The sequence below is a fragment of the Aspergillus terreus genome, genomic scaffold, assembly GCF_000149615.1.
Source record: "Aspergillus terreus NIH2624 scaffold_17 genomic scaffold, whole genome shotgun sequence".
NCBI lineage: Eukaryota > Fungi > Ascomycota > Eurotiomycetes > Eurotiales > Aspergillaceae > Aspergillus > Aspergillus terreus.
The window spans coordinates 297,047-324,716 of NT_165940.1; the positions used below are offsets into that span (position 1 = coordinate 297,047).

The 27,670-nt window shown below is 53.7% G+C and overlaps 13 protein-coding genes across 13 annotated transcripts in view; 8 read left to right on the plus strand and 5 right to left on the minus strand.

Moving 5' to 3' along the window:
* Positions 1–586: 586 nt before the first annotated feature.
* ATEG_10323 (transcription factor domain-containing protein) lies at positions 587–4,505 on the plus strand (the record flags this gene model as incomplete). Its single annotated transcript, XM_001218670.1, has 10 exons — positions 587–836; positions 887–945; positions 1,000–1,046; positions 1,452–1,579; positions 1,690–2,007; positions 2,074–2,158; positions 2,550–3,341; positions 3,386–3,802; positions 3,853–4,091; positions 4,138–4,505. 10 exons carry the CDS (start codon positions 587–589, stop codon positions 4,503–4,505), a joined length of 2,703 nt encoding a protein of 900 aa, XP_001218671.1.
* A 144-nt stretch (positions 4,506–4,649) lies between these two features.
* On the minus strand, positions 4,650–6,206 carry ATEG_10324 (uncharacterized protein; the record flags this gene model as incomplete). Its single annotated transcript, XM_001218671.1, has 3 exons — positions 4,650–4,784; positions 4,835–5,842; positions 5,892–6,206. The coding sequence occupies 3 exons, from the start codon at positions 6,204–6,206 to the stop codon at positions 4,650–4,652; spliced, it is 1,458 nt and encodes a 485-aa protein (XP_001218672.1).
* A 1,427-nt stretch (positions 6,207–7,633) lies between these two features.
* ATEG_10325 (uncharacterized protein) lies at positions 7,634–8,685 on the plus strand (the record flags this gene model as incomplete). Its single annotated transcript, XM_001218672.1, has 3 exons — positions 7,634–8,139; positions 8,255–8,423; positions 8,485–8,685. The coding sequence occupies 3 exons, from the start codon at positions 7,634–7,636 to the stop codon at positions 8,683–8,685; spliced, it is 876 nt and encodes a 291-aa protein (XP_001218673.1).
* A 772-nt stretch (positions 8,686–9,457) lies between these two features.
* ATEG_10326 (M14 family metallopeptidase) lies at positions 9,458–11,137 on the plus strand (the record flags this gene model as incomplete). The annotated part of the gene is made up of 2 exons (XM_001218673.1): positions 9,458–9,686; positions 9,744–11,137. The coding sequence occupies 2 exons, from the start codon at positions 9,458–9,460 to the stop codon at positions 11,135–11,137; spliced, it is 1,623 nt and encodes a 540-aa protein (XP_001218674.1).
* A 755-nt stretch (positions 11,138–11,892) lies between these two features.
* Positions 11,893–14,018, plus strand: rglB (polysaccharide lyase family 4 protein; the record flags this gene model as incomplete). The annotated part of the gene is made up of 4 exons (XM_001218674.1): positions 11,893–12,553; positions 12,601–12,692; positions 12,738–12,752; positions 12,804–14,018. 4 exons carry the CDS (start codon positions 11,893–11,895, stop codon positions 14,016–14,018), a joined length of 1,983 nt encoding a protein of 660 aa, XP_001218675.1.
* Positions 14,019–14,473: 455 nt separating this feature from the next.
* ATEG_10328 (acyl-CoA dehydrogenase family protein) lies at positions 14,474–16,173 on the plus strand (the record flags this gene model as incomplete). Its single annotated transcript, XM_001218675.1, has 4 exons — positions 14,474–15,080; positions 15,139–15,364; positions 15,411–15,779; positions 15,837–16,173. The coding sequence occupies 4 exons, from the start codon at positions 14,474–14,476 to the stop codon at positions 16,171–16,173; spliced, it is 1,539 nt and encodes a 512-aa protein (XP_001218676.1).
* A 641-nt stretch (positions 16,174–16,814) lies between these two features.
* Positions 16,815–17,612, minus strand: ATEG_10329 (uncharacterized protein; the record flags this gene model as incomplete). Its single annotated transcript, XM_001218676.1, has 3 exons — positions 16,815–17,092; positions 17,355–17,389; positions 17,440–17,612. The coding sequence occupies 3 exons, from the start codon at positions 17,610–17,612 to the stop codon at positions 16,815–16,817; spliced, it is 486 nt and encodes a 161-aa protein (XP_001218677.1).
* Positions 17,613–18,209: 597 nt separating this feature from the next.
* On the minus strand, positions 18,210–19,226 carry ATEG_10330 (uncharacterized protein; the record flags this gene model as incomplete). Its single annotated transcript, XM_001218677.1, has 2 exons — positions 18,210–18,753; positions 18,841–19,226. 2 exons carry the CDS (start codon positions 19,224–19,226, stop codon positions 18,210–18,212), a joined length of 930 nt encoding a protein of 309 aa, XP_001218678.1.
* A 570-nt stretch (positions 19,227–19,796) lies between these two features.
* On the plus strand, positions 19,797–20,483 carry ATEG_10331 (sugar O-acetyltransferase; the record flags this gene model as incomplete). The annotated part of the gene is made up of 2 exons (XM_001218678.1): positions 19,797–20,324; positions 20,373–20,483. 2 exons carry the CDS (start codon positions 19,797–19,799, stop codon positions 20,481–20,483), a joined length of 639 nt encoding a protein of 212 aa, XP_001218679.1.
* Positions 20,484–20,599: 116 nt separating this feature from the next.
* ATEG_10332 (uncharacterized protein) lies at positions 20,600–22,480 on the minus strand (the record flags this gene model as incomplete). Its single annotated transcript, XM_001218679.1, has 6 exons — positions 20,600–20,647; positions 20,758–21,331; positions 21,383–21,516; positions 21,566–21,873; positions 21,936–22,340; positions 22,399–22,480. The coding sequence occupies 6 exons, from the start codon at positions 22,478–22,480 to the stop codon at positions 20,600–20,602; spliced, it is 1,551 nt and encodes a 516-aa protein (XP_001218680.1).
* Positions 22,481–22,844: 364 nt separating this feature from the next.
* On the plus strand, positions 22,845–23,964 carry ATEG_10333 (proteasome inhibitor PI31 family protein; the record flags this gene model as incomplete). Its single annotated transcript, XM_001218680.1, has 2 exons — positions 22,845–23,031; positions 23,087–23,964. 2 exons carry the CDS (start codon positions 22,845–22,847, stop codon positions 23,962–23,964), a joined length of 1,065 nt encoding a protein of 354 aa, XP_001218681.1.
* Positions 23,965–25,105: 1,141 nt separating this feature from the next.
* On the plus strand, positions 25,106–26,407 carry ATEG_10334 (serine/threonine-protein phosphatase; the record flags this gene model as incomplete). Its single annotated transcript, XM_001218681.1, has 6 exons — positions 25,106–25,267; positions 25,336–25,377; positions 25,472–25,577; positions 25,633–26,166; positions 26,215–26,287; positions 26,335–26,407. The coding sequence occupies 6 exons, from the start codon at positions 25,106–25,108 to the stop codon at positions 26,405–26,407; spliced, it is 990 nt and encodes a 329-aa protein (XP_001218682.1).
* Positions 26,408–26,786: 379 nt separating this feature from the next.
* Positions 26,787–27,670, minus strand: part of ATEG_10335 (haloacid dehalogenase superfamily protein) — a gene marked incomplete at both ends in the record, with an annotated part of 1,019 nt that continues 135 nt past the window's right edge. Inside the window, 2 exons of the mRNA XM_001218682.1 lie at positions 26,787–27,485; positions 27,566–27,647. Coding sequence (XP_001218683.1) covers positions 26,787–27,485; positions 27,566–27,647 — 781 coding nt within the window. The remainder of the gene's footprint in view (positions 27,486–27,565; positions 27,648–27,670) is intronic.

Below are 27,670 nucleotides of genomic sequence, written 5' to 3' on the forward strand. Positions count from 1 at the left end.
GGGAGTCTCAGACGTCTTGTTACCTTTGTAGAGACGCCCGTGCGACATTTCGGGGGAAAAAGGCCAACGGCTTCGATGCCGACTGCAGGGTGCAGATCATCATCAACGGATAGTGTTTTGCAAGGGATGTACTAGAAACAAACTCATGGACCTGCGTATGGCGTCGCTGTATCCAAGACATTCCGCCACTACAGGGGCAACCAGGACATCCAGGCAAACCCTATGTGCTCAATTTGCATGTAATCTATGAGCTTTCTTCGATGAAGGGTATCATCCAGCCACCGTGGATGTGGTCCTTTTTGGGATGTATGCAAGGGGCGATGATGGCTGAAAGACATCTCCAGCTCACTGTCTCAAACCAATTTCCATGCATAATACACAGCCAACAAAGGTCTCAATCGCTCAAAATGTATGGGATATATGCCAACCAGAAAGTTATAAAAGGCCTCGAAACTCCCACGATATCGAGTCTCATTCCACTCTCATCCACAAGCATCTCACCTTCTCTACTACACTCTTCTCTTCAACCATCCTCTCTTAACCACATTCCAACAAACTCTCTGAGTTCCCATCCTCTACCGTCAAAATGAAGTTCTTCGCCGTTGCCGCTCTCTTCGCTACCGCCGCCGTCGCTGTTCCCGGTCGCCCTATTTCCTCCTCCTTCGAGGCCGACACCTGCAGCAGCCACGCCATGTGCTGCAAGCAGCAGGTTGCCTCTGGCAGCGAGCACCTGACCGAGCACGAGAAGGCCGGTCTCCTTGACGTCCTCGGAAATGTTGACCTCGGTGGTCTTCTCGGCCACAAGGGAACCGGTCGTTACTCCGACTGCGAGAGCCGTGAGTGTCACCATGGGTCTATCTATATCCACTGCTAACAGTTGCAATAGTTGTCCAGCTCGGTGGCAAGTGCGACACCAACGCTGTCTGCTGCCCTACTGGCTCTCAGGTAAGCCGCGTCCAATCCGTCTCGTTTTCTTTGAATGGAATCTGACTCCTACAGACTGGCCTCGTCAACATCGGCTGCGTCGGCCTCCCCATCAAGCTTCTGTAAGCTGGGACACGGCTCTCCACAACAATAATTGTGGCTTGCATTCGATTCGATTCTTGAACACCATTTCGCTTCTCGGTCTCTCGACATATTTTTCAACCCTATTTTTGGCTTTACGATAAAACACTTTTCTTTCTTGTGGCCGATGTACGGAGGAGCAGCCATTGTGTACTTGTATGGACTGCCGGTGGAACGCGGATAATAATGATAGAAGCATCCTGCTTCTCTCTGTACTGATTAGATCGGGGGTTTCTTTTCCTTCGTACCCGATAGCTTAGAAATTTAGAACCTTTTATTCTCTAATCCACATACACCCTGTGAGCTTATTCCTCGTTTCTTGCTGTGGTAATCAGCTTTTCGGTATAGCGACTTTGATTCCAAGTCTCGATTCGCCGGTTCTCAAGGATGCACAACCTCCGGTTAACGCAGAAGACTACTATTGCCACCGCTATCAAGATCATGGTGACGATCAAATCGGTCTTCGAATCATCATTCGACAGACCACGGACTTTGAAGCAGACTGACGGTTGCAGTATGCGCCCGGCATTCCGAGTTGTCCACTACGGATTGCCTGCAACAGCCTGGAAGAGAGCACGCGATCTGCATATGGTATTCCCCTATGAAACATATAGACCTGCATAGAACTGATTGTTTCTGTCTCGGCAATCATCATAGATCTGTCTGCCGGAACCGCACCCGAGACTCCGAACGCCAAGCCTGTTCGGAACCGTCCCGTCGTTTCCCCGGAATGTTCTCCCCGAGGACTGCACTCGCCTCTGCTCCTTTTTGTCTCCTTTTCATGTCTTTCTGTATATCCCGTCAGTATCATGGACAGTTCTGCCTCACCACAAGAGTCCCGTCCGTCAGATGCGGCGGATCGTCCGCATAAGCGTCGAAAGGTCGCCGTCGCCTGTGACGAGTGTCGCACTCGGAAGGTCCGGTGCGACGGCATCCAACCCGGTATGAACGGAAGGCCCTCCGTGATGCTGACCGTGACGTGTGATCGTGACTGACTCCTTCGCGTAGTATGTGGGCCATGTACCAAGCGAGCTGACCAAGGAGTGCGGTGTGTGTACACCGGGGAGCCCGAGAAGAAACGCGCCGTGCGCAAGTGAGTCTGGCCTGAGAATCCACCCTGTCTAGATCATGGGCTGACCCATCGGGAAAGTTATATCGCGAGTCTGGAGAATCGTATCAAACATCTAGAAAGCCCGGGCTATCACCCGGCTAATGTATCATCCGATCCTGGTCATCTAAAATCAGGCCATGCGCAAGTGAGCCAACTCATATATCCAGCAAGGCGATGCCATCTGTCGATGCTGATCTTCCGTCCTATAGCGACAAGTCTCTTCTTCACCATATGACCCAGTGTCCCCGTTACCCGCCGGTGTGCACACGTCGGCTCCGTTCACCCCATCGTTTTCAGTTCCATTGAATCCTCGCCAGCATGGGAGTAATATCTCTGCGGCTGCCGGTGGAGATCACGCTTCTCCGTCTTGTAGCCTCTGTCAAGGAACCCCAGGAAGCAGTAGTACCTGCACTCACCGAGCCACTCGGCCTGCAAGGGGCGAGGATGGCGTAAATGCCATGATGGGTGCGGTGGAGGAGGAGCGCCTGACTCAAGGCTTCTTTGGGAGCTCAAGTGCCGCAAGCTTCATGCGTCAGATCAAAACTGCTGTCGACAAGAGAGTGCCCTCTCCGTACCGACGGACATCGGACTCCGTTCTTGGAATTGAGCCTCCTTCTAGCCTCATGTCCACCCGGACACCGAAACCATCAGGTGTTCCCAACTATGTCTTACCGCCGAGGAAGACGGCAGACAGCCTCATGGAGGTGTACTGGAACTTTGTCTTCCCTCTGTACCCTTTGGTGGACAGTACCCTTCTGCGCGCAGAATACTCCAGAATCTGGATGGGAGAGCCTCTGCAATCGGATGAAAACATGCTGATGTGCACATTCAACGTCATTTTTGCCTTGGCTTGCCAGCTGGCGGACTTCATTCCTCCGGAGGAGCGTGAGGCCTCGGCAGATGCCTTCTTTTCTCGTGCGAAGGACCTTCTCCATTTCAATCTTTGGAACACCGGGTCGGCAGGCCTGATCCAGTGTCTGCTCCTCATGGCCCAGTATCTTCAGAGCACAGATTCTGCCCACCAATGCTGGATCGTCACGGGTCTGGCCATCCGGAATGCCCAGAGTCTCGGCCTACATCTTCCGCAAACGATTGCCCGTCTGCAGAGCCCACAGGAGCAACAGCTTGCCCGGAAGATATGGCATGGCTGCGTGTTGATGGATCGGTATGTTCTGACGTCTCATGTCCTTATCCGCCTAACGTGACTAGGGTTATATCCATGACTTTCGGACGCCCAGCTATGATCTCGAAAGCATCCTGTGGCTCGGTCCCTCTGCCAGCTACTATTGACGAAGAATATATCCCTGCTGCTTCGGGCGTCGAGGCAACCCAGCCTGCTGATCGGCCTTCCCTCATGGCCTTCTATGCCAAGTCCCTGGAACTATATGAGATCTTGAACGACATCCTCCTGAGTCTCTACAAACCCGTTCCCGAGGAGAGTCCCGAAGATATCTACGACTTTTACTTCAACAAAGAGAGCAGTGAAGGGGAGCACACAATATTTCAGCTGGATCGGGCCCTGACGAAGTGGACCAAAAGCCTGCCTCCTCACTTGCGCGGGTCTTACTATGCCGGCGGGTCTGGCAATCTAGTATTCTATCGGCAAAGTGTGGTTTTGAGGGCGAGGTGAGTCCAGCGCTCACTTTCATGAAATATAAATTCCTAATCCACAGCAGATTCCTTCATGTCCGCATGCTCCTGTTCCGACCGATCCTGTCGAAATACTGTACCGCGCGCGACATTGGCGATACCGACCCCCTGATTTCCATCCATGATTCATTTCCACAACGGGTTGCGCTGCAGTGCTCCATCATCTGTGTCAAAGTGGCCCAGGAAGTGGTTGAATTGATCTACACCAACATTCCTGCCGATGGAACTTCTGGTCCCCTCCCCGCGTGGTGGTATAATATTCTTTGTGAGACACCTTCCATCTTTCTGAAGACAAACCCTAACCGAGACAGACGTCTACACAGCGGCCACCGTTATCATAGCCGGACGCCTCTGCCCCGCTATTCTCGAGGAAGTCACAGAGTCTGCCCTGACACGATCCTGGAACTCTGCTCTTGAAATACTGCGCAAATACCAAAGCTACAGCACGTCGGCTCGCCGCTGCGTTGCGGCGCTTGAGATCCTGTATGAACGTGTTGTCTCGGAGGGACCCCAGCAAAACGAGCAGCCGACTAGTAATCAACCCGCAGGAGTGGCTCCGAGTAACACGAACGACATGTCCCTTGGCGAGGGCATGAATGCGATTCTCTTGGATGGCTTTGATCTGCCCGACTTCCAGGACATGTCTTGGCTGAACAGTGTTCCTAGCAATCTTTATTAATCGGTAGTCTGGGTACAGACTCTCCCAGGCATGAATGACCGATTAAGGTATGTCGACGCTGATTACTCTACAAGCCAGTTTACAAATTTCATATAATGAAACAGGTACATTTACCGCATATCTCTTATCGTGAAATGCCGCTGCTCAACGGCGGCTAGCAACAAATTGAATACCAATGATGGGGACCAGCGCACACACAGCAATGATGGCGCACATGACACCAGCTGCCCCCGAAAGCTTCAGCGTCTCGAACATGTGTGGGAAGTAGAAAGGGCCGATCTGGTGCAAGTCAGTGACTATTTTACTGCGTTGGAATGCGGTAGGCTTACAAATCCCCAAATATGGCGGTAGACGTTGATGCACACGCCAACGTCGGTCGAGTGCTCTTTGTAGCTGTCGACAGCAAACGAGATCAGGATCGTCGTGATGATCTGGTTGCCGAAGCTGGCAATGGCGGCGCCCACGCACGGCGTGACGTTCCACGAGGTGGCCTTGTCCAGCTGGAACCCCCAGACCAGCAGTCCGGCGATGACGGTGCCAAACCCAATGTAAGACACCCACAGGCGATCTGCCGGCCGATGGGAGCCCTTCTTTCTGTCAATATGTCTCAGGAACCAATCGGACATGGGTCCGCTCAGTTGCTCCCCGAGGACGCAGCCGATAATGATAGCAATGAACTGCAGGCCGATCTGCTGGGCGTCAAAGTGGAACCGTTCGCCAAACACGATGGGCATTTCAACGATGAGTGCAATGTTGCCATAGCAGAACACAATAGAATGAGCAATGGCGGGAATCACCACGCGAGGAAACTTCGAGTAGCACAGGGGCTGGACGAATTCGCGGAACGTAAGCGGACGGGTATCGACCCGGCGAGGAATGAGTTTGCTGCAGAACCCGCCATCCGGCTTCGCCTTGGGCCTCCCCACCACGTACATGGTCTCCTCGCCGATCAGCAGGTACACAATGAACTGGGCAAAGTTCATAATGGCAAAGAGCCAGTAGATCCACTGCCAGCCGATGTGCTTGCTCACGAATCCCATGATGAAGGGACCGCCCGGCGTGCCCAGCGTGAGCATCAGCGTCCACCAGCCGATCTTCTGCGCGCGTTCATGCGGCTCGCACAGTTCTGTGATTACGCCGCTGCCGATACCGATGGGAGGGGAGATGCAGATCGCGGCGATGATTCGAGTGGCCATCTGCGCGCCGTAGGTGGTACACCGCGCGCCGCCGATATTGCAGACCATGGACCCCAGCACGGAGAACATGAAGACGTGGTAGCGGCCGTAGACGGAGGTGATGGGTTTCCAGAAAATGGGGGTCAGACCTAGCAGCAGGATCTGTCGATTCGTTAGTGTCAATATGTCCTAAATCGTGGCGAATACATACCTGGACCGATGTGAAATAACTGGCCTCGGGCACCGTCACACCATAATCTTCTGCCATGGCATCGTACGCCGGAATGATACCTGCTGCCATGAACGTTGCCGCCATGGAGTGGAACGCCACCATTAGAATCTGGGCGTTCTTCTTCCATTTCGGCCAGTTGCGAGGGTGCTTGGGATCCTCCGCTACCCAGGAATCAATGATGTCCTGCTTCGGCGGCGACGGAGGGACATTCTCCAGGTGAACTGAAGTCTCTGAGCCAACGCCTTTTGCATTCTGCGTATATGGCGCTGGAGAAACGCCCAAATTGGACCCCATCGTTGCTGTATCGAGACTCCTTGACTCTGAAGGAAAGGGTAATGCAAGGGGTGAGATTGCGCAGGGTCAAGTCACAGGAAGACGTCTTGCTCTCTTTCCTCAGCAAGATGAGAACCTCCTGGCCCTTTATGTCTCGAGTCCACGACTGTCAATTCCGTCTTTAGTGGGTCCGGGGCCCCCATGGGGCAGATGGAATCAATGGTGCAGCCATGGACCCTCGTCCAGGACCCATCGTGGCGATTCGCGGTGGGATCATTGGACCAGCACTGGTTGATATGAGACCTTGGCACGCTTAAGCGAGAGGAATTGATTCCGGCGTATCTTGTGCTTGAGGGTGGATGCTTGTTTTCATGTCTACCCGAGGTTATAGGTACATAGATAGTAGTAGGCCGGATCGTCTTCCGACGGGGAGTCGGGTGCGCATCCGGACGACAATGTCCTTCAGGAGTTAAGAATATAATGATTGTCTAGTCCACAATGGACAGCCACTGATGTGTCTGGGCTTGTTGACAAGATGGAAGGGCTGGCGCTTTCGAGCTGAATGACCGCATCGCCATTCAACGCCCGCAGCCATATATCTCAAAAACAGCCCGTAAGACTCCTTGTCCTTGCTGAAGCACGGATGCAAATGCGACATCTTAATCACTAGCTTATCGCCATTGAGAAGAGCATTGACAATTTTGAAGTGGCATCTACATATAATAGAAAGCAATTCACATGTTCTCCTATGTGGATGATTAGTTTCTCTACTCCATATGGTTTTATGGGGCAGTATGTGGAAACGGGAGTGAGAGTGACGGGTGCAATAACATGGTTCTTCATAACGTCCACCACCATTATGATCTCGAAGCGAGACTCCCTCTTTTCTTTCAGTAGTAGTCCACGAGGTTACCTTCAAAGAGGGTGGCTTGTTCCCACGGCGGAACCAGCATGCATTAGATTCCCAGTCAGGCCTACCAAAACAGCAAAGCGGGCTAACCTGCATTTCAGAACGCCAACGACGCCTCGGTGATAAGGACGAGAAATTCTCCTAACGAGTATAAAATTACCTCAGTTAATAGTTATAGGCGGTCATGCTGACTCCTGGGAGGGTCTTTGAACGGCAGTTTCTCCCAACCTTCACCCTCACCATGACTACCTACAGTAGTACCTAGGCGCAGTCACATAGCAGGTGATTATTACTCCAAATAAATGTACGGGTGAAAAGGACCGAGCTTGACAGATAGTCACTGGCGAAGACGAAAGGCAATTATATTGGCCGTGATAGGAACAAGACTTGAATAATGTATGAAGCGGGGACGTCAGAATGACCTTTGGCTTTTCCCTTCTGTTTCTGTCTTCTACCTTCTTCAACTCCCCATTACCCCAACTCTCGTTTCTCCACGCCCCGGCTCGCTCAGCATTCTCCTGCCACCATCATTTTCATCATGTCACTGAGGCGCCATGATACTATCCGGAATACCATCCATGGGATGCGTTCACTGGGCAAGGCATTCAAGGAGTCGACACTTTCCACCGCAGACGACGCGATCCGGAGGACAAGGGAAAGAAACAGGACCATCGTGTTCTTGTCAAACTTGCTTGACGCCCTCAAAACAGTGGCAGATCCTTTCCTTAGTTCCTTTTTACTTGACCAGCTTGAGATCGAGATCCACCAAGGCCTCACTGGGGACCAGGTGCTCATGGGTCCAATCTTTAGACCGTGGTCTGCTGAGCAGATCAACGCTCATCCCATTGATATGGACAAACACGGCACTTCCCAATCCCTTCGCCGGTCCAAGCACGCTATTGACTTTGGTTCTCCCGTCCCTGGACTGTTTGACGGTCCTGCAGGACGCGTGGCCCGTGTTTCTGGCCTCATCGTTCAGCTGATGCACTGCCCTCGTAAGCCATCTGGCGCATCACTAGCGAACATTGCGGGCTGGAGACACTCGTAGGTATTCCTGCATTGCCCCGCGTCTTCAGGCTAGCTGACATTGAAATAGGAGTTGCCCCCTCCCATCTGGCTATAGCCTCCTGTGCACTAAAGGGTCTCGTTGGGAACCTAGCGACTGCTGGTTTCGTCCCAGCAAGAAGTCCCCTCACGTCAAAGTTTTGATGAGGAATACAATCGAAGCGAAGGAGGGTGAACCCAGTCGAGAAGAGATCTTTGTCATTGCATACATGATGATTCACCGCCTGCAGTCGGAGGGCATGGACAAACATGTCATTGCTCCCGTACGTTGTCTTCCTCTCTAAGCGTGGCAGCATGCCGAGCTAACTTTGCTCTATACCATAGGTCATGTTGCTTTCGATCATGGCTGAGTGTCACGGTAGGATCCTTATCGCGTATTGCGATGGTGGCAAACTAGTGGTCCAAATGTCGGGACTCCAGTGCTTCTACAGTCGCTACCAAGATTCGTACACGCTTATGATGAGATACATGGCCGCGGGTGACGAAGGAGATACAACCACCCTGCTGGCCAAGCGGGACCCCTAGCTGGCGGTCAGGGGAAGCGACAAGTATGTACCAGGGTGGGATTTCGATTAGAAAGGCTTTTGCTGGCCGTCCTCTTCCCTTCGTGCGAGGCAGAACGCTCGTTTTATTTCAGTATTATCACAGCTGTGCAGATCAACTACTTGGTCGAATAATGGAGAATCGACCATGGCGAGTATCATTGCTTTTCGTCTTCGTTAATCACTGGGAAGGATAGATGGAGGACAGTGAGGGTTAGGATGAAATCGGGGATGAATGGTGTCATGCCGTGATATTTAGCCTTACATCCCAAATTCATCGAGGTTTTTCTTACGCTAGTATTCTACGTACTGTCTGCCTTCCCTCTGTTGATGGGCTTTCGTCAGCGCGGTATCAAGGAATCCATGAGACCTCCCCAAGGCACAGATTAACTATCTTGTATTGATCTTGATATACCCCTTTTGCTCTATGCCCCCGAATTGCTTCTATCCACCCCTATAGCGTCACGCTATCTCGCACTTACAGCCCTGAGCTCCAGATCCCAGTGTGTCATTTATCTCCGAGGCAGTGATACTACCGGATACTACCCCAGCCAGAGTTATTTGCTTGGCTGGGCCCGATAAGGCGAATGTAGGAAGATGACTGGCCATGTCGGCACTTGGCAGTAGTCAGGGACATACCAACACAGCGGGGAAGCCAAGAAATGAGGGGATGTGGGAGGAAAGACGGAGTACAAGAGGCATGGAATCGGCTGCTCTTCTCTCCTTTGTGCTACAGGTAGAATTGCTTTTTCAAGATGAGGCCGACTGCTTTCACGGGTCTTTCTCTCGGCCTTGCCTCTCTATCGAGTGCTGTCAAGTACGGATACAACCATGTCCCTGTTATACACGACTCGGAAATAGTTGCTAGTGCATTCGAGAATGTCGACCATATTGAGCTCCTGTCCCCGGCGTTCATGACACCCGACGTCCGACTTCCTGGATTCCCCAATGGCACTCAAGGACCGTCTTTTCAAGACGATATGGGTGAGTCGGCTTCCATTGAGAGTGGACACTATGCCATGAAGACTGACCTATGATTAGAGACGTTCCTTGAGGAACTCGCCGAGCGCAACAACTACATGACCTATGGCACCGCGGACTTCACCTCAGAAGAGGGCCGCTCGTTCCCCTACGTCCACCTCTCGTCTAGTCAGGGAAGCCCCCTCCACCTCCACGATCCCGGCTCGAAAGTGCGCGTGTGGATCCAGGGCGCTGTCCATGGCAACGAGCCCGCGGGCGACGAGGCCACACAAGCCCTCCTGGGCAAGTTCGACGCCGACCCTGAGTGGGCGGCCTCAATTCTGGACAAGCTGGAGCTCTTCATCCTCCCGAGGTATAACCCAGACGGCGTCTTCTACTTCCAGCGTGCCCTCGCGGTCAACCTTGACCCGAACCGCGACCATATCAAGCTGGCCCGCCAGCAGACGCGCGATATCAAGCAGCTCATGAATGATTTCAATCCCCATGTTATCGTCGACATGCACGAGTACACTGCTGGGTCACCGTTTGGCGAGGGACAGTACGTCCACGGGTCTGACGGCTTGTTCTCGGCCGCGAAGAACCTCAATATTAACGAGGGTATCCGCCAGCTATCCGAGAAGCTCTTCGCTAAGAACATTGCCGATGACATGAAAGCGGCAGGCCTGCGCGCCGAGCCATACGTCACCGGCTCCTCGGCATCGGATCCCAAATTCGTCGCGGACTTCGTCGAGGCAGGCACCGACGCCAAGATCGGTCGCAATGCGATGGGCCTCACCCAGGCTGTCGTCTTCCTGCTCGAGACGCGCGGCATCGGCCTCGCCGACCAGGAGTTCCAGCGACGCACCGCCGCCGGCCTGACCATGCTCGGAAGCATCGTCCAGACGGCCGCCGATCATGCGCAGAAGGTTCTCACAAGCGTCGAGGGCGGGATCAAGGAGTTCATCCAGTCAGACGACGATATCGTCGTCACGGACTACAGCACAGTAGGCATCCGCCCCTTCACCATGGTCGACACGACGAATGGCAGTGTGGTCCACCCGGCCGTCCGCTTCGCATCTACGACCCCGGCCATCGCCAACCTGACTCGCTCCCGTCCTGAGGCGTACCTGATCCCTGCGGCCTGGGTCGAACTCGCCGAGCGCCTGCGGGTCGCTGGGCTGGAAGTTGAGACGCTGGACAAGCCGTTTGAGGGGACCGTCGAGGCGCTCACCATCGCCTCGACCGAGGTGGACACCTCTTACTACGAGGGTGTGATTCGCGTGACGGCGACGACGAAGACCAAAGAGCGTGAGATTAGCCTGCCCAAGGGGAGCTTCCGGGTGAGTACGCGACAGAAGAATGCGGCGTTGGCGATGGTGGCGCTCGAGCCAGAGAATATTGACTCGTACGTTTCGTTTAATATTGTGCCTGTGGAGGAGGCGGATGAGTACCCTATCTTTAGGGTTATGTCTTAGCAGATATATATTGCAGCGGGGAATATAATGGGCAAGCCAAGCTTAAAATCCAAGTCATGAGGTCCTTGAGTATATATGTGTATATAGTGTGTCCGCTGAATGACCGGCGGGATAGTGATTCTATGCAGCCGCAATGTCAGGGCCGCCGTCTGGACGCAAGTACACCGGCGTTCATCATACAACTTCCGCAAAACCTGTTCGAATCAAGATCCTTCCGACAAAACAAGTCAGTCGTATTTCTATTCCGTCAGTGCTGTTGAGATTCTTATAATAGTCCTGTTGTCGCCGCCTGTCACACAGACCCTATATCAGCATTGCCTCCCAGATATGCAACAACACAAAGACCCAAGTCAAACAAACTCTTGACTGTTGAGGAAACGATATCGGCTTTACAATATACTGTCTCGGTCTTCTTTTCATCCCCGCATCAGTTCAGACATCCCTGCCGGGTGAATGCTGGCCGAGGAAATTTTCCGTCCATACGAGCTGTCCATCCCCGGTAACTACTGCAGCCGTTCCTGGACCTCCGCAACGGACCAGCGCTTAGCGGCCATCCTGCCAGCCAGAATGTTGGCCGTGGCAGGGTGGAAAATTCCCTGGGCTAGTGCAGCATCCCGGGGCGAAAAGCTTGGTCACTCTGCTTCGGGGTATTGGGTTACCGATGGTGTGATTTTCCAGATTGATTAAGCCGGGGTATAAGGACCGCTCGTCCGCCGCAAAATATGCACCGGGTTCAACCCGCATAGAGATCCAACATGCGACTGAGCGTCTCCCTGGGGTTGGCGTCCTTATGGACTGCCATTGGCGCCACGGCCCTCAATGTCTCGCAGACGAACAGCTCCATCACCCTCGCCAACGACCGACTGACGGCGATCTTCTCGAATGCAGGAAAAGTGGTCGATCTCTATCTCGACGGTCAAGATCTTCTGGGCCCGGCGTCTGGCTCCACCGGTGTTGGTCCGTATCTGGACTGCTACTGCACCCCGAAGGGATTCTATACTGCCGGGTCTACCACTCCCCGCATGGAGGTGGTGCAGGGGACCGATGCGACGGGCACACAATACGCAGGAGTCATCTTGAACGACACGTATACGCCCACCGGCCAGCAGTTCCAGCAGTACTGGTTCCTTCGCGATGGAGAGACCGGCCTGCACATGTTCAGCCGGCTGGCTTACTATAACGAAACGACTCCGTTCCTGCGCAACCTGCAGGAGTTCCGCACGCTCTTCCGGCCGAACACGGATCTGTGGACGCACTTGACCTCTAGCGAGCTGCAGACTGCCCCTTTGCCCAGCGACGAGGCTGTTGGCAAGCAAGTCGTGGTGCAGGATGCTACGTGGCGATTCAACAACACCCCCAACGACGCCTACTACACTCAGTTCTCGGAGTACTTCACGAAGTACACCTTTTCAAACGGTGCGTGGTCTTTCATAGTTCTCTTGGGCCAATCTGACTGCTTCTAGCGTGGCGGGACAACAACGTGCACGGGCTCTACGCTGACGGGTCTACCTCGAATGGTACTACGTTTGGAGCCTGGCTTGTGATGAATACTAAGGTCAGTACCGATCCACGGAGCACTGGTGCATACTGACAGACTCAGGACACATACTACGGTGTACGTCCATCGTTTCCGCTATGATGCCCTCAATCTTACTAATCCACACAGGGCCCCCTGCATTCCGATCTGACCGTAGACGGCATCGTATACAACTACATCGTGTCCAACCACCACGGAGAGGGGACGCCCAACATCACGAACGGATTCGACCGCACCTTCGGCCCGCAGTTCTACCTCTTCAACGGCGGAGGCTCCTCCAGCCTAAATGAGCTGCGATCCGAGGCCGAGTCGCTCGCGGATCCGTCGTGGAATGTTGAGTTCTACGACTCCATCGCCAAGCACGTCGTTGGATATGTGCCCTCCAGCAAACGAGGCAGCGTCCAAGGACAGATCAAGCTTCCGCGCGGTGCTACGCGTCCGATCGCCATTCTCACCGTCGATGGTCAGTACTTCCAGGACAACTCGGTCGACCCGCGCTCCTACCAGTACTGGGTGGAGATGGACGCGAATGGAAAGTTCCAGTTGGACCATGTCGTCGAGGGAAAGTACCGACTCACGGTCTACGCGGATGGCATCTTTGGCGACTACGTTCGCGACGGGGTTCAGGTGCGTGGTCGCAAGACCACTCGAATCAACGATAGCTGGCAGCCCGAATCGGCCGGTGTCGAGGTTTGGCGGTTGGGTACTCCGGACAAATCCTCGGGAGAGTTCCTCCACGGCGTCGCGCGCGACCCGACGCATCCTTTGCATCCGCCAGAGTATCTGATCTATTGGGGGGCCTACGACTGGCAGCAGGACTTCCCTAACGGAGTCAACTACACCATCGGAAGCAGTGATCCCGCCACGGACTTCAACACCGTGCACTGGTCGGTGTTTGGCCCAACCCCGGACAACCCGGATGTCGAATACGATACTACCCACGACTGGGCCATCAATTTCTCGCTGACGAAGAAGCAACTGCAGAAGCGCAAGACCGCGACGCTCACGATCCAGCTTGCGGGAGCCAAAACCGCCTCTGGGAACACGGACGTGTATAAGCCGGACGAGCCGTACACCAACCTGGCGCTGGAGAGTTATATCAACCAGCAGGAGGAGCCCTTGACCATGCTGATCGGGTTCAACCAGTCGAGCAGTTGCATCGTGCGGTCTGCCGTTAGTTGCTACCAGGTCCGGTCGCGCATGACATTCCCTGCGGACTGGCTCCAGGTGGGATCAAACACGCTGACTTTGCATCTGCCGCGGAATGCGACGGACGTGGAGGATGCTATCCTGCCCGGGACGGTGTATGTGCAGTATGATGCGTTGCGATTGGAGCTGTCTTAGACTGTCGGGGCTGGTAGATTAGTGATCGCATGGTTGTTGCTCGGTTTGAGATTTTCAGGGGTCTCCTCACTGCCCAGACTGAGTAGCCGAGGCTATACATACATGCGAGGCGTGTGATTGTTTACATTGCCCATTGCACACTGCCCACATACAATCTTCCAACAGTAGTCACATCCTTGTACATGAAGTTTGAATGGAAGACATCATTCTGGTGTCTATCATGTAAGAACCGTGAGGAATTGAACTCCTTATGATCACAAATCGCAAAGGGGTATTACCGCATTAGGAAATGCCTCGGCACTGCAGAATCGATAATCGGCAGGCGGTGATTGGCCCGGCTGCCCTCTATATAGTAGATGCGATCGTCACTTTTTCCCCGCATATTCTTTCATATTATTATTCCCATTCCATCCCTTCTTCCTCTCTGCCTCTCTCCCTCAACCTACTCCTCCACCATGGCCAAAACATTCTCGCGCGACGAGGTAGCACAGCACAACACCGAGGACTCCCTCTGGTGCATCATCGACCACCGCGTCTACGACCTCACCGATTTCCTCGACGCCCATCCCGGCGGCAGCGTCGTGCTCGCGCAGGTCGCCGGCCAGGATGCCACCGAGGCATTTTACAACCTGCACCGTCAGGAAGTCCTGGACAAGTACCGCGACGAGCTCTGCGTGGGCACCGTCGCCGGCGAAACCCCCGAAGTCATCAGCCCCGAACCCGGCAGTCTGAGCCCCGTCCCCTACGCCGAGCCGCTGTGGCTGCGTCCGCAGTTCAAAAACCCCTACTACAACGACAGCCATCGGCGGCTGCAGCGCGCCGTGCGCGAGTTCACCGATCGCTATGTCAAGCCCGAGGCGCAGGAGAAGGAGAAGGATGGCACGTACATCAGCCAGGAGCTGATCGATCGCATGGCCGAGACGAATCTGCTCGCTATGCGGCTGGGACCGGGAAAGCATCTGCACGGTCGGAAATTGATGGGTGGGGCTGTCGATGGAAAGGAGTTTGACTATTTCCACGATTTGATCGTGAGCCAGGAGCTGGTGCGGGCGAACGCGCGAGGTGGGTGTTGTCTTTCGAAATTGGTGCGTGGGTGGAATGCTGACTTGTACTCCTGCAGGCTTCTCCGACGGTAACATGGCCGGCATGGCCATCAGTTTGACCGCTGTCCAGCAGTGGCTGCGCAACGACCCCCTCCGGGAGAAGATCACGGAGGAGGTCCTGTCGGGCCAGAAGAAGATGTGTCTTGCCATCACTGAGGCTTTTGCCGGTAGCGACGTTGCTGGGCTCCGCACGACGGCGCAGAAGACCCCGGATGGCAAGCACTACATCGTCAACGGTACCAAGTATGTCATCTTGATCCTATCATCATCATGAGACTAACCCCTGCAGGAAGTGGATCACCAACGGCATGTTCGCCGACTACTTTGTCACCGGCTGCCGCACGGAGAAGGGCTTCAGCGTGCTCCTGATCCCGCGCGGCGAGGGCGTCGAAACCAAGCAGATCAAGACCTCGTACTCGACCGCCGCGGCCACGGCGTTCGTGCAGTTCGAGAACGTCAAGGTACCGGTGGAGAACCTCCTCGGCGAGGAGCACAAGGGCTTTATCGTGATCATGAGCAACTTCAACCACGAGCGGTTCATGATGGCCTGCGGCGTCATCCGCATGTCCATGACGATCGTTGAGGAATGTCTGAAGTGGTGCAACCAGCGCATTGTCTTTGGCAAGAAGCTGATCGAGCAGCCCGTCATGCGACAGAAGTATGTTTCCTTCCAGGTGCTCCACCTATCTTCTAGCTTTGTGCTAACAATATCTAGACTCGCCCGCATGATCTCCCTGTGCGAGGCCAACCAGGCCTGGCTCGAGTCCATCGCCTACCAGATGTGCAACATGACCTACGCCCAGCAGTCCGCCAACCTGGGCGGTCCGATCGGTCTGCTCAAGTCGACGGCCACCCGCGCGGCGCAGGAGATCGCCGATCAGGCGACCAACATCTTCGGCGGCCGTGGTCTCACCCAGACCGGCATGGGCAAGGTGATCGAGATGTTCCATCGCACGTACAAATTCGACGCCATCCTGGGCGGGACCGAGGAGATTCTGGCTGATTTGGGAGTTCGACAGGCGATGAAGAAGTTTCCCAAGGCTATGCTGTAGTTTATTGTATCTATAGTTGTGAATAGAGCTCACGCTTAACAAGTAAGCCGTTTAGCGCACAAAGTAAATAATGTGAAGCAATTGAGTACAGACGGTGCAACATCGCTATAGACACATGTTCACAGTTGACGCAATAGCAGTGGTATTCGTCCACTGATACAACACAACCACACCCTTCAGTCCCATACAGGCATCTCCTACTAGCCATCTCTAACCGCAAAGCGAAACCTATCCTTCCGATCCAAATACACCACTTTCCCCTCCAACCCGGCCTTCTCAACCTCCCTCTTAAAATCCTCCAACGGACTCGCAAACACCTCATAATCATCATAATGAATCGGAATCGTCAGATCCGGGCGTATCAACCGGATCAACTGCACCCCCTGCTCCGCATCCATGGTGACCATCAGCGCAAGCGGCGCCAACGCCGGCGACGGAACCATCGTGCCGCCGAGATGCGCCAACATAAGATCGATGGGTTTATCCGCGTAACGGTGGGGGATCTCCTTCAGCTCGTCGACCAGCAGCGTGTCGCCCGAGATGTACATTCTGTAGCCGCAGACAAAGTCTGCGTCTGCACGTGCGTCTGGCTGGGTGCCGAGCTCGAGCATCCAGCCGTTTGTTGGGGGGATCTATTCTTGTTAGTTGTGGGATGGATGTCTAAGTGTAGAAGGGGGGCTCACAGCATTGGCTAGCGAGTTGAGGCTTTCCGCGATGGAATTGCTGGGGACGTGCTTGCCGGGCATGCCGGTGATACGGAGTTGGCGTTGTGGGCCAGCAGAGTCCTTTATATCGACGGTTGCTGTCTCGAAGGGGTCCAGGGCGGAGACGTTGGTGAAGGAGTCGGCGCCTTTGTTGGTGAGGTGCGAGTGGGCGTGTGGGGTGGTGATGATGGGGAGATCACGGCGCAGGGAGGCTTCTACTTTCTGGTCAAAGTGGTCTCTGTTCCTGTTAGGCTGTGCCTCATATGCAAGTATTTGGATAGGAATAAGTATACCCATGATAATGAGAGAGTAAGACCAGGTCAATACGCGGAAGAGCATGCAGGTCAACGGCTGGATTGGTACGCCGTGCACTCGACACCCCGGGACCGAGATGGACATGGTCACCCGCGTGGAGGAAGTTGGGCTACTCGACACCGTCAATTCGATGGTCCCTCTCGCGATGGAGGCGAGGTATACTAACATCAGTCATGATCCGGATACCGGCCCATTCTCTATTCCGGTTATTCTTGCGGACCGCTACCAATAGATAATGGATACCTACATGATGACGGTCGCCGTCCCAACGAAAAACAATGATGCATTTTCACCGCCGGACTTGAAGGGATGCACTTTGACTTCCTTTGCGGATGGGAGCCCATCTGGCACCGCGACTCCGCTGGGGAGGTCGCGCGTTGCGGGTTGGTTGTTTGCTGGGTCTAAGAGAATGCGCTGCATTGTTATGATACTAAATTGGAGTTCTGTCAGTATAGAGTGATGGGTTGATGAATGAGGGAGCAATTGTAGCTGTCACGGATGCATATCAGATCACGGCGTCAAGATGACGTCAATCATTGCAATAGACATATGATATTGTACAATACTTGTTGAGAATTCAAGATCTTGTTAGATCTATTTAAGGGACTAGAGACGTCAAAGAAGATTCATGTAGAACCTAGCGTGCTCATTGCATGAGTGTGTTGTATGCTACGGTCTACCTGAGTGGAGTATGAAGTACCAGGCATCCAAAGCGGACACGACCACAACAAATATCGATCGTCTAGGATTACCACAACACCATGTAGGCGGATGTGGCTAGTTCTCTACTATGCAGGAAGACCATTATCCGAAGTTATACTATAGGTTGCTCATTAGCCAACCTTGCATTCTTCATGGCCTACGCATCGAGCAATAGTTAATAGTTGCCCACGCCACTCCACTCCCTCAACGCCTGGACATTCACACGACTTGTTTATGATCAGATCCATGTATGTCAAAACGCTTGTTCGCTAAAGACTACAGCCAGCTGCGATGCTCAAATCATAAATACATGAACTAATGCCGCACCAACGACGCCACCTTCTTTAGCAATTTCGATGACCCCGAGCTCCTCCTCCGCCGTTTAGGCTGCATCTGCTTGATCTCCCTGATCTGCCACAGCACCGCCAACAGACTCGCCACAATCGTCGCCTCTTGCACATGATTCCCGCCCTCTTGCACCAGCAGAATTCCTTCGCTGTAATCTGTCGGCAGCCACACGACAATACCTACATGGTCGTAGATCGCGAGGACCTGTGGAGCAGCTGGATCACTTGATATAACTTGATCGTCACATACAGGCCCTAGATCGACCAACGTGTAGCGAAACAGATTGTTTGGCGCAGGATGGACCTGCCACTGCACCAGTCTCTCTGCTTGATTTGGGCCTCCCGGCAGTCGGAAAGTGAAGTACGGGTGCGGAATGAGGTATTCCCCTCTGATGCTCGGGCTGAGCGGATAGGATGCCGTCATGGCGATCGACCGGCCACCACTGTCATCAAAGGGATTCGTAGAAGCAGTGACCAGGGCGCATTCACCTTCTGGAGGCGAAGGGATGAGGCTGTCAACTTCTATCAGCTAGAGGAACGACGAGCAACGATGAAACACACGGCGGGTTTACACTTTGACCGATGCACCATGATCATACGACAAAGTCCGTCGCTGCACGTTCAACTGGTAGTTGTTCTGGAAATCAGGCACCGTGTCCATATCGACCAGATAGTCGACCGCGACGTCCATGCCGTCTCCGCGCGGTTTCGCAATCTGACTCAGTTGCATGGAGTAGAGGTTGCTGCCGAACTCGCTGCCTTCGACGGCCGTCTCATATTGGTCTGCCACATCGTATAATGGTAGGTGCGCGGTTCCCGAATGGTGGCGTGGTATGTACAGGGCCCTGGTGAGCTCGTGCGTCGGTTTGTAGGGGCGAACACTCAGCACAGGGTCCCGCGATGATCTCAGGTGCGGGGTATCCCGCAGCATGGGGGTGCAAGGATGCACCTGCGGCACAGAGGTTATCTGCTGTGACACGAACATCGATAGCAGCGAGTACAATTCGGATCCTTTGAGTGAATTTGTCGAGGGTGTGATTTCTGAACTGCGATGATCAGCCTGTCCCTTTCTCCGATCGACTAACCGAGGTCAAGCACAGCCCATTGCGCCAAGATGACTCGATAACGAATGGGAAGAGGCTTACCCCATACGGTCCCAGACTACCAAATTAAGCTATGCGCGTGGTTTCTGGGGCCATTCTCCTCCAATCAGATGAGCGGCTGTTTGGTAAATCTGGCCGAAATGACAATCTAACCGGGATAGGTTAGGGTCCTTCCAGTGGGTGTACATCCCCAATTGGGTAATTAGCCCAATCTGGTATGCTTGCGGTGAAGCACATCGAACAGCACCCCGCCACATGGCTGACGGGTATAAAAGAATAGGATTTCTCATGAAGATTATGGGCGCTCCATCTTCTCACCCTTATATTACCCATTACCACACATCCCCGTTCACCATGACTTCATCCAAAGAATGGAAGAAAATGGTCAATGGAGAGCTCTACTGGGCATGGGATGAAGACCTCCAGGCCAATCGTGACAGATGCAGGGCTGCATGTCAGCGATTCAACGAGGCCGGTCAAGTCTCCCGACGTCGCAGGGTGGAACTATGGAGAGAGTGAGTGAACCCATGATCTATCACGGGGCGATGCCAGCATCTAATGGAGTTTGGCTACCTATCAGCATTGTGTGCGATACTCGTCCGCTACCCCCAGTGCACCCAGATCCCAAAGAGGACGAGAAACTCTTCAGCGACACCGATCCCGTTGTGGAGCCCCCCATCTCGGTTGACCACGGTATCAACTTCAAGGTCGGGAAGGGGTCCTTCTTGAATTTCAACCTTCTAGTCCTTGACACCTGCTTGGTCACCATCGGAGAAAGAGCCCTTTTTGGACCGAATGTGTGCATCTACGGCGCCACGCACCCGCTGGACCCTGCCGTCCGACGCGGTTTAGAGGGACCAGAGGCGGGGAAAGAAGTCCATATAGAGGATGATGTGTGGATTGGAGGAAGCGCCATGATATTGGCAGGGGTTAGAGTCGGACGAGGAAGTACAGTCGGAGCTGGTTCTGTTGTGACCAAGGTATGAGAGGGATGGGTATCATGATTAAAACTTGGCTAACCCTGCTAGGATGTTCCGCCGTTCCACTTTGTCGCTGGAAACCCTGCTCGGGTGATCCGTCGCATCGAGACCAGTATGGACCCGGAGCAACAGCAGTCAGAGGAACCCAACGGCGCTTGAGCTGTTCGGCCTCCAATCTTCCTTGAGATATCACCCCAGCACACTTGCCAAGTGGTTGTCGAATTCTTTCATCATACACATACAGCATTATATTTTTCAGCGATAAGTAGATCGATTCATATTATAAGATAGTCATGCTGCCGTGCAAGCTCCGGGCTATGCGTCTGATACGTATAAGTCATCCGTATGTGCATGTCGGGGGAACACTCACGAATTGTGTCCACCAAACATTTCTATCGTCATCAGATGCCTGCGCAGCACGAGCACTCCATACCTTTTGCAACAAATCTCCAGGGACAGGATTCCGAACTTCCGACCGTCGCATAATCTCGTAGATTCGTGTGAGCACGTAATACTGAGAATGCGCGGCGAGAGCGTCGGCTCCTGCCATGAAGAGAGGGAAGATAAGGAGTTCCAACAGTGGACACTCTTTATCGATGCCAGCAGTAGTGTCCAGTATCTTTGCCACGCAGTCCTGGACTTCCGTGGCCTTTGCAGGTCGGAGAGGATCTAACAGTCGAAGGATATGCAATATACATGCATATTGGAAAGCTTCTGCGACTGACTCCCAGCGAGGATCAGAACTCGGATATGTCCTCTCCTGCCGGTTCCAGGAGTATAGCTTGTGTTTGGCCAGAATCAGGGAGATCTGGTATTCATCCCACGACAGCCAACCTAGGCTATGCTCCTTTGACTTTTCCAAGACGTTTCCTATTATTAGGAAGACTTCTCGAGGGCAGCCATTGACCATCTCGAAAGACTGGTCGCTCACGCAGGCCACCATTTCGCGGATGTCTTGAGAAAAGCACAGACGTTCTGAGCCGGCGAAGGCACGAATGATATCTAGCCTGTGTATTGTGAGCCATGTACAGGTACTAATATGACTTGCCGAAACCCACCATGCGAGGTTACCCAGAAAGAAGACCGCACGACGGCGATGACCGCTTAGCCCTTCTGTGATCAGCAGTCGCTTACAGACAGACATAGCTCCTGTGATATGGATTCCGTGAGTCGATACTCCGGTCTCGAAAATCTATAAAATGTCAACCTAGTAAATATGAACATGAGACGAAAGCACTCACGTCGTGGAGCAGGAGGATCTGGATAATAGCGAGAATGGCGTCTTGTTCATCTTCAGGCAGAGTCATATTTTGGCTTTTGCGGATCTCTTCGCTGAGTGCACGAATCGCTTTCATGCGGTATTCCACTGCCGTCTCTTCATGCAGGACTTTGTTTCCAGCCAACTGGCCCAGGTGAGAGGCAGATAGCCCAAGTACGGCATATAGAAGACCTATCTGCTTTTTTGCCAGTGGGATGATATATGACCGATACGGGTTTTGGGGACCGTCCCCGATTTCGGAGATCTGGTGAGGACAAACGAATGTATCATCTGGCATGCGGACGTTTGTGTTAGCAGATCATTTTGTTACTTCAACACGCGAGTACTCGTACAATGTGACAAGAGAGACTGCGTTTCGGTGAGACTCAGCAACCTGGCAATTTCGTCAGATGTCTCTCCTGCACACTCGACCGAGTTTCCGGAAATTGGCGGGGTTTCAATGGGCTCTTGAGCGTTGCCTGTCTGATATTTGGCATCGTCTTTATCAGTCTCCGGTGTTAGTAATTCGGTCGTTCCCTGTGATTTAGCGTGACTCGGTCCAGAGCCAGCGGCGAAAGCTCTTCCCCGGATAGGAGCGCGTGCACCCTTCCATTTACCCCGACTAGCAATGCCGCAAAATCTGAACTGTTCGGGGTATCCCCCACATTCCAGACCCTTTGTGATACAGCGGTTACACTTTGGACGGCCGCGATCACATTTCCGACATTTTTCCCGACATGTCAAGCAAGCAGGGCCTCCTAGGACAATTAGACGAGATGCACTTCACAATCTTGAACATTGGAGGAAGGTACTTACTACCATCCCGTGGCATTTCACCGAGCTCCCGTTGGAGCCTCGCAGTGGCAGTCAGGTACGGGAATCTAGAGGCATGCGTCATGAATGGTTGCCTAAAACACGATCGACAAATAATTGGGTTGAATCATGACATACTGCAGAAAAATTGCATCTAGGCCCTTGGGAGGGTCGGCACGGCGGTCGTACTACCTGACCTGCTTGGGCATCAACGTGGTCGAGAGTTGTGACGATGATGCGGTTGCTGGCTGATTTGCCCAATGAGGCAGATTGCGGGGCGTTTTTGTTCCGATGCCTGAGGCTACATTATCTGACTCAGCCGATAACGAACCGCCGATAAGCCGGAGAACCTTAAAGGCGGCTTCCATCATCGCCCCCACATCCATCCGACAGCTCTCCCATTACTTCCAGGAACATCCTCTGTTCATCACCCCATTCAAACTGCCAACATGGTCGGAAACGTCGACGCTCTCAGCTTCGAGAATGTGTTGTCACTTGCCGCCAGCGCTCTGCGACGCGATGATAACACAGACGTCAGTCTGAAGACGGCTTACGAAGCTGTCGCTCTCATCGGCCATGCATGCATGGTCGCCGTGGGCTTCAGACTGGTCGGACTTGGAGAAGAACATACCATTGGTTTGTTTCCTCGCTTTTTCTCGAGTGCATTCACTGACGGTCATGCCACTACCAGCAAGCTCCGAAAGCCTCTCTCTACCCTCCGAATGGAATTCGAGCGACACCTACTCCTTCCGCTATGCGCACTCACAGTCCTCGATGCAATACCTGCTGAAAATCAGCCGCCTAGGCAATAATGCCGTTATCTTTGCGTTGGCTCTAGGTGATGACCGCACGACATCGTTCGACCTCCCTGTCAAAGATTTCGTCTCCGGATCCTCCCTCCCCCTATCCTCCACGACGGATGTGACCAACTCTCTCAAAGATGTTTTCATATCGACGTCCCGATTGAACGACTTGATTGCACTGTTCAAGATCAACGTGATCCAGAGGCTAGCCCCCGGACTGTACAAAGAAGGATATGAGGACAGCAGTCGATCCACACGCGAAGAACAACCGCAAACACAACGACCCCAGCGCGACCCCTTGCGAGACGATACCCTTCCTGCCCCCGCGCGTCCTTACCCCTTCGATGATCCCTTGGCTGCAGCGCCCCGTCGACCCGGGCCGACGGTCGACTTTCCTCCTCCGGGCTTCGAGGATGAATTCGAGATTCAACGACCTCCCCGCGGGTTTCCTCCCGGCATGGGCGGTCGGGGCCCACTGAATATTGGAGAGCGAGACCTGTATCCAGCTGGGCTGGGGCCGCACGACCCCATATATGGTGGCATCGGGCCTGGTCTTGGCGGAGCGGGCGGGGGCGGGATGCATCCCACTTTCGACGATCCCCTGTTTGGTGGACGCGGAGGCAGACAAGGGTATGATCCGCAGAATCCTCCCGGGTCTCGGTATGATCCTGTCGGGCCCGGAAGCGGACCGCCGTTTGGCAGAGGAGGCTTTGGTGGACGCGGCGCGGGCGGTGGATTTGGAGGATTTGGGGGAGATATAATTTGAGGGGCATAACTTGAGGAAACTCAATTTGGGCACTGGTATATTACGATGGGATGACATATTTTTGACACGACGCTACGCCCGAATGAATCTGTTGCTTTGAGTTGCTGGGTGGTTCACTGAACATATTAGGTGCTTTGATGTGCAACAATGTATTGACACGCAATGTTGTTCGATTGTTCAAAAGTCTGATTAGTCGAACGAATGCTTTTTGCCATGTCGGGTTCAGACCATCAAGATAGCAGTTCATGAAAAGTATTATGCAGTTAATCGTATTATTATATACCTACCGGGCAGTAGATATGACCTTACAGGTCCTGGAGCCTAAGGCCGCAAGGTCTATGACTCGAGAGTACCTAATGATATCATCCGCCAGTCTTGTCTGGAAGGACTGTCCGACATGCAATCAACGCGGTACATGGCTCCATACCCAATCAGTATCCTGCATATTATATTAACGTAATGTATTCCATGGCAGATGTGTTGGACATGTGGTGGACCAGGTCTTGGTGGCAAAATCAAAGTCCAGTTAGTTATATATATCACTGCGCCACAAGCAGGCTTACTCGCGCTCCCAGATCGACCATGTATGATGGGTTGGGATTCCCTTGAGAGTAGGCAACTCCTCTGTCTAAAAATTATCTCAATAATCATGAGAATAAAAAAGCAATTTCGTTCAAGAAATTCTATAGATGAGTAGATGTTGATACTGGATGGTGGCTTGTTTTGCGGTGGCGCACGGTCCACTCCCTGGCAAGCTAACAAACCTGCACCGCCAGCAAATCTCCCCTTCCGCACCCACCACCACCACCACTCACCTCTTCCTCTCCCCAGCATCCACCATCAGCCCTTTCTTTCTCTCCCCCTCCTCCCCTCCCCCCCCATCTAATCACTTCTTCTCCATCATATCACTCTCGTTGGCTCCCTCCACTCGGGTGTTCGCTTCTTCCTACATCTGATCTTCTCGGTTCCTCCCGTCAATTTCGCTTTCTCAGCTCTTCTATTTGTGCGGGTTCCCTCTGTCCCCCGAAAAAAGACCTCCCCTCACGAGACCATCCATCCCCGGTTTTTCTCCCTCGCCTTGACGCCTGGCCGCACTACTCTCCAATCCCACCGCTGTTCTCCGTCTGTGTGATCTCTCGCAATGGATAACAACATGGAAATCGATACGGCGCGGTCGCCGGAGCCCCACCACCTGTCGCCCACCACCGACTCGGGGTCTATACCGACACTCGACGGGTGGATTGAGAATCTGATGAACTGCAAGCAACTCGCAGAGGAAGATGTGCGGCGGCTATGTGACCGGGTGTGTGGGCCTTGAGAGTCGTCTGCGTCGTCGCGAACCCGATACTAATTCATCCCTGGGGTCTACAGGCGAGAGAGGTGTTGCAAGATGAGTCGAACGTTCAGCCAGTCGTATGTGTTTCGTCCGGTCGCCCTTTGTCCTGGAGAATTGGACAATACCAATCATCTCGGGTTTTACTCATGCTGACTACTCCTGTCGCTGTAGAAATGCCCAGTGACCGTCTGCGGTGATATCCACGGCCAGTTCCATGACCTAATGGAGCTTTTCCGGATCGGTGGTCCCAACCCCGACACGAACTACCTGTTCATGGGTATTTCCCATACCACCTGGCTCATTCCTCTTACACTCGTCTAATTTATTTCTAGGTGACTATGTCGACCGTGGATACTACTCCGTAGAGACTGTCACACTCCTCGTCTGCCTCAAAATCCGTTACCCCCAGCGTATCACCATCCTTCGTGGTAACCACGAGTCCCGCCAGATCACCCAAGTCTATGGTTTCTACGACGAGTGTCTGCGCAAGTACGGCAACGCCAACGTCTGGAAATATTTCACGGACCTTTTTGACTACCTTCCCCTCACCGCCCTCATCGAGAACCAGATCTTCTGCCTTCACGGCGGTCTGAGTCCCTCGATCGACACTCTCGACAACATTCGCTCCCTCGATCGGATCCAGGAAGTTCCGCACGAGGGCCCCATGTGCGATCTGTTGTGGAGTGACCCCGACGACCGATGCGGCTGGGGTATCTCCCCCCGTGGTGCTGGATACACATTCGGGCAAGATATCTCGGAAGCATTTAATCACAACAATGGCTTGACTCTGGTGGCACGAGCCCATCAGCTGGTAATGGAGGGATATAATTGGTCGCAGGATCGCAACGTGGTTACCATCTTCTCTGGTAGGATGCCCTGGTTGATTCTATCTTGACCCCACTAACTGTGTTCAGCCCCGAACTACTGCTACCGGTGCGGTAATCAGGCTGCCATTATGGAGATTGACGAGCATCTGAAGTATACATTGTATGTGATTCCAGCCGCAAACCATTGGACTCTTACTGACCGCCCAGCTTACAATTCGACCCCTGTCCCCGCGCGGGCGAACCCATGGTCTCGAGACGCACACCCGATTATTTCCTGTGATCTGATCGCGATAGATTCCTTCCTTTCTTCTCACCTCTGGCAAGTTGAGGTTTCTGGGCCCTTCGACAGGGCTCCCGCATACAGCCAGGCCGTCGTCTAAATAATTGTATGTCCGTATTGCTGGCCGCGTTGATACCATCATGAAAATACAAGACTTCCGCAAGAATACCTGTCTGGCTATTGTGTACTTGGATTTGGTACTAGAATTCGTCCTGGCTGGGCGATTGGCGGCTAATTGATGTTGATTTTATGAACTGGTAGCACGTAGATGCATTTAGCCATGCATTCCTATGATATGGGTATCTATTCGTGGATATGTGCTAAATACTCGTCATATCATGCTGTATATATCACCGATGGATATCCACACCATCGGAGGTTAGGCAATGCGAATGCCATACTTCTCGTATGGGAAGTTCTCCAGCGTAGGTATCAGGTCGGCCCAGCCATCGTTGAGAGCCCCAGGCGTACCAGCTCCCTTCATCCGTCCCGCAATAATCTCATCCGCCTCTTTCTCCGCCGACGACTTCTCCTCCTCCTTATGCTGTCCAGTCAACCCAGCCAGCACCTCCGCCTCACGCCCCTTATACGCCTCCAACAAGCCAGGATGCGGACACCAGACAACACGCATCCCAGCTCTCCGCCCCGCCTCTACCCCCGGCACCGCATCCTCAAACACAAGACACTCCTCGGGCTTGATCTCCGCCTCACCCCGCTCCCGCAGGTTCGTGTTGATTGTCTCCAGCGCCAGCAGATAGATATCGGGCAGGGGCTTACCGCGGCCCTTGCCGATGCGCGGGTCATCGCCGAGCACACGCTGCGACGCCGGAAACAGCGAGAACAGATCCTGCAGGTGGTCCGTCTTCAGCGCGTAGTTCTTGCTGTGCGAGGACGTCGCCAGCGCGATGTGCACCGGGTGCGCGGTGGCCTGCGTCGCGACGAGGTCGGCGAGGAGTTTCCGCACGCCGGGGAGGGGCTGCGACTGCGGGAAGTATTTGCTCTGCAGGGCGGCTTGTTTGGAGGCGTATTCTTCGGGTGTGATTGGGAGATGCGCCCAGTCGTGGAAGATCTTGCTTGCCTGGGGGGTGGTGTTGGGTCAGTATACAGCTTTGTGTCTAATGGTGGGGAGGGGAGGAGGGAGTACCTCGGGCTGCGGACGGCCCTGCAGCTGCGCTTTGATCGACCACGGCAGCGTGGGCTTGCCGTATTCCTGCAGAATGGCGTTGGTAATGGCGGTGTACTTGTCCTCGGAGTCGATGAGCA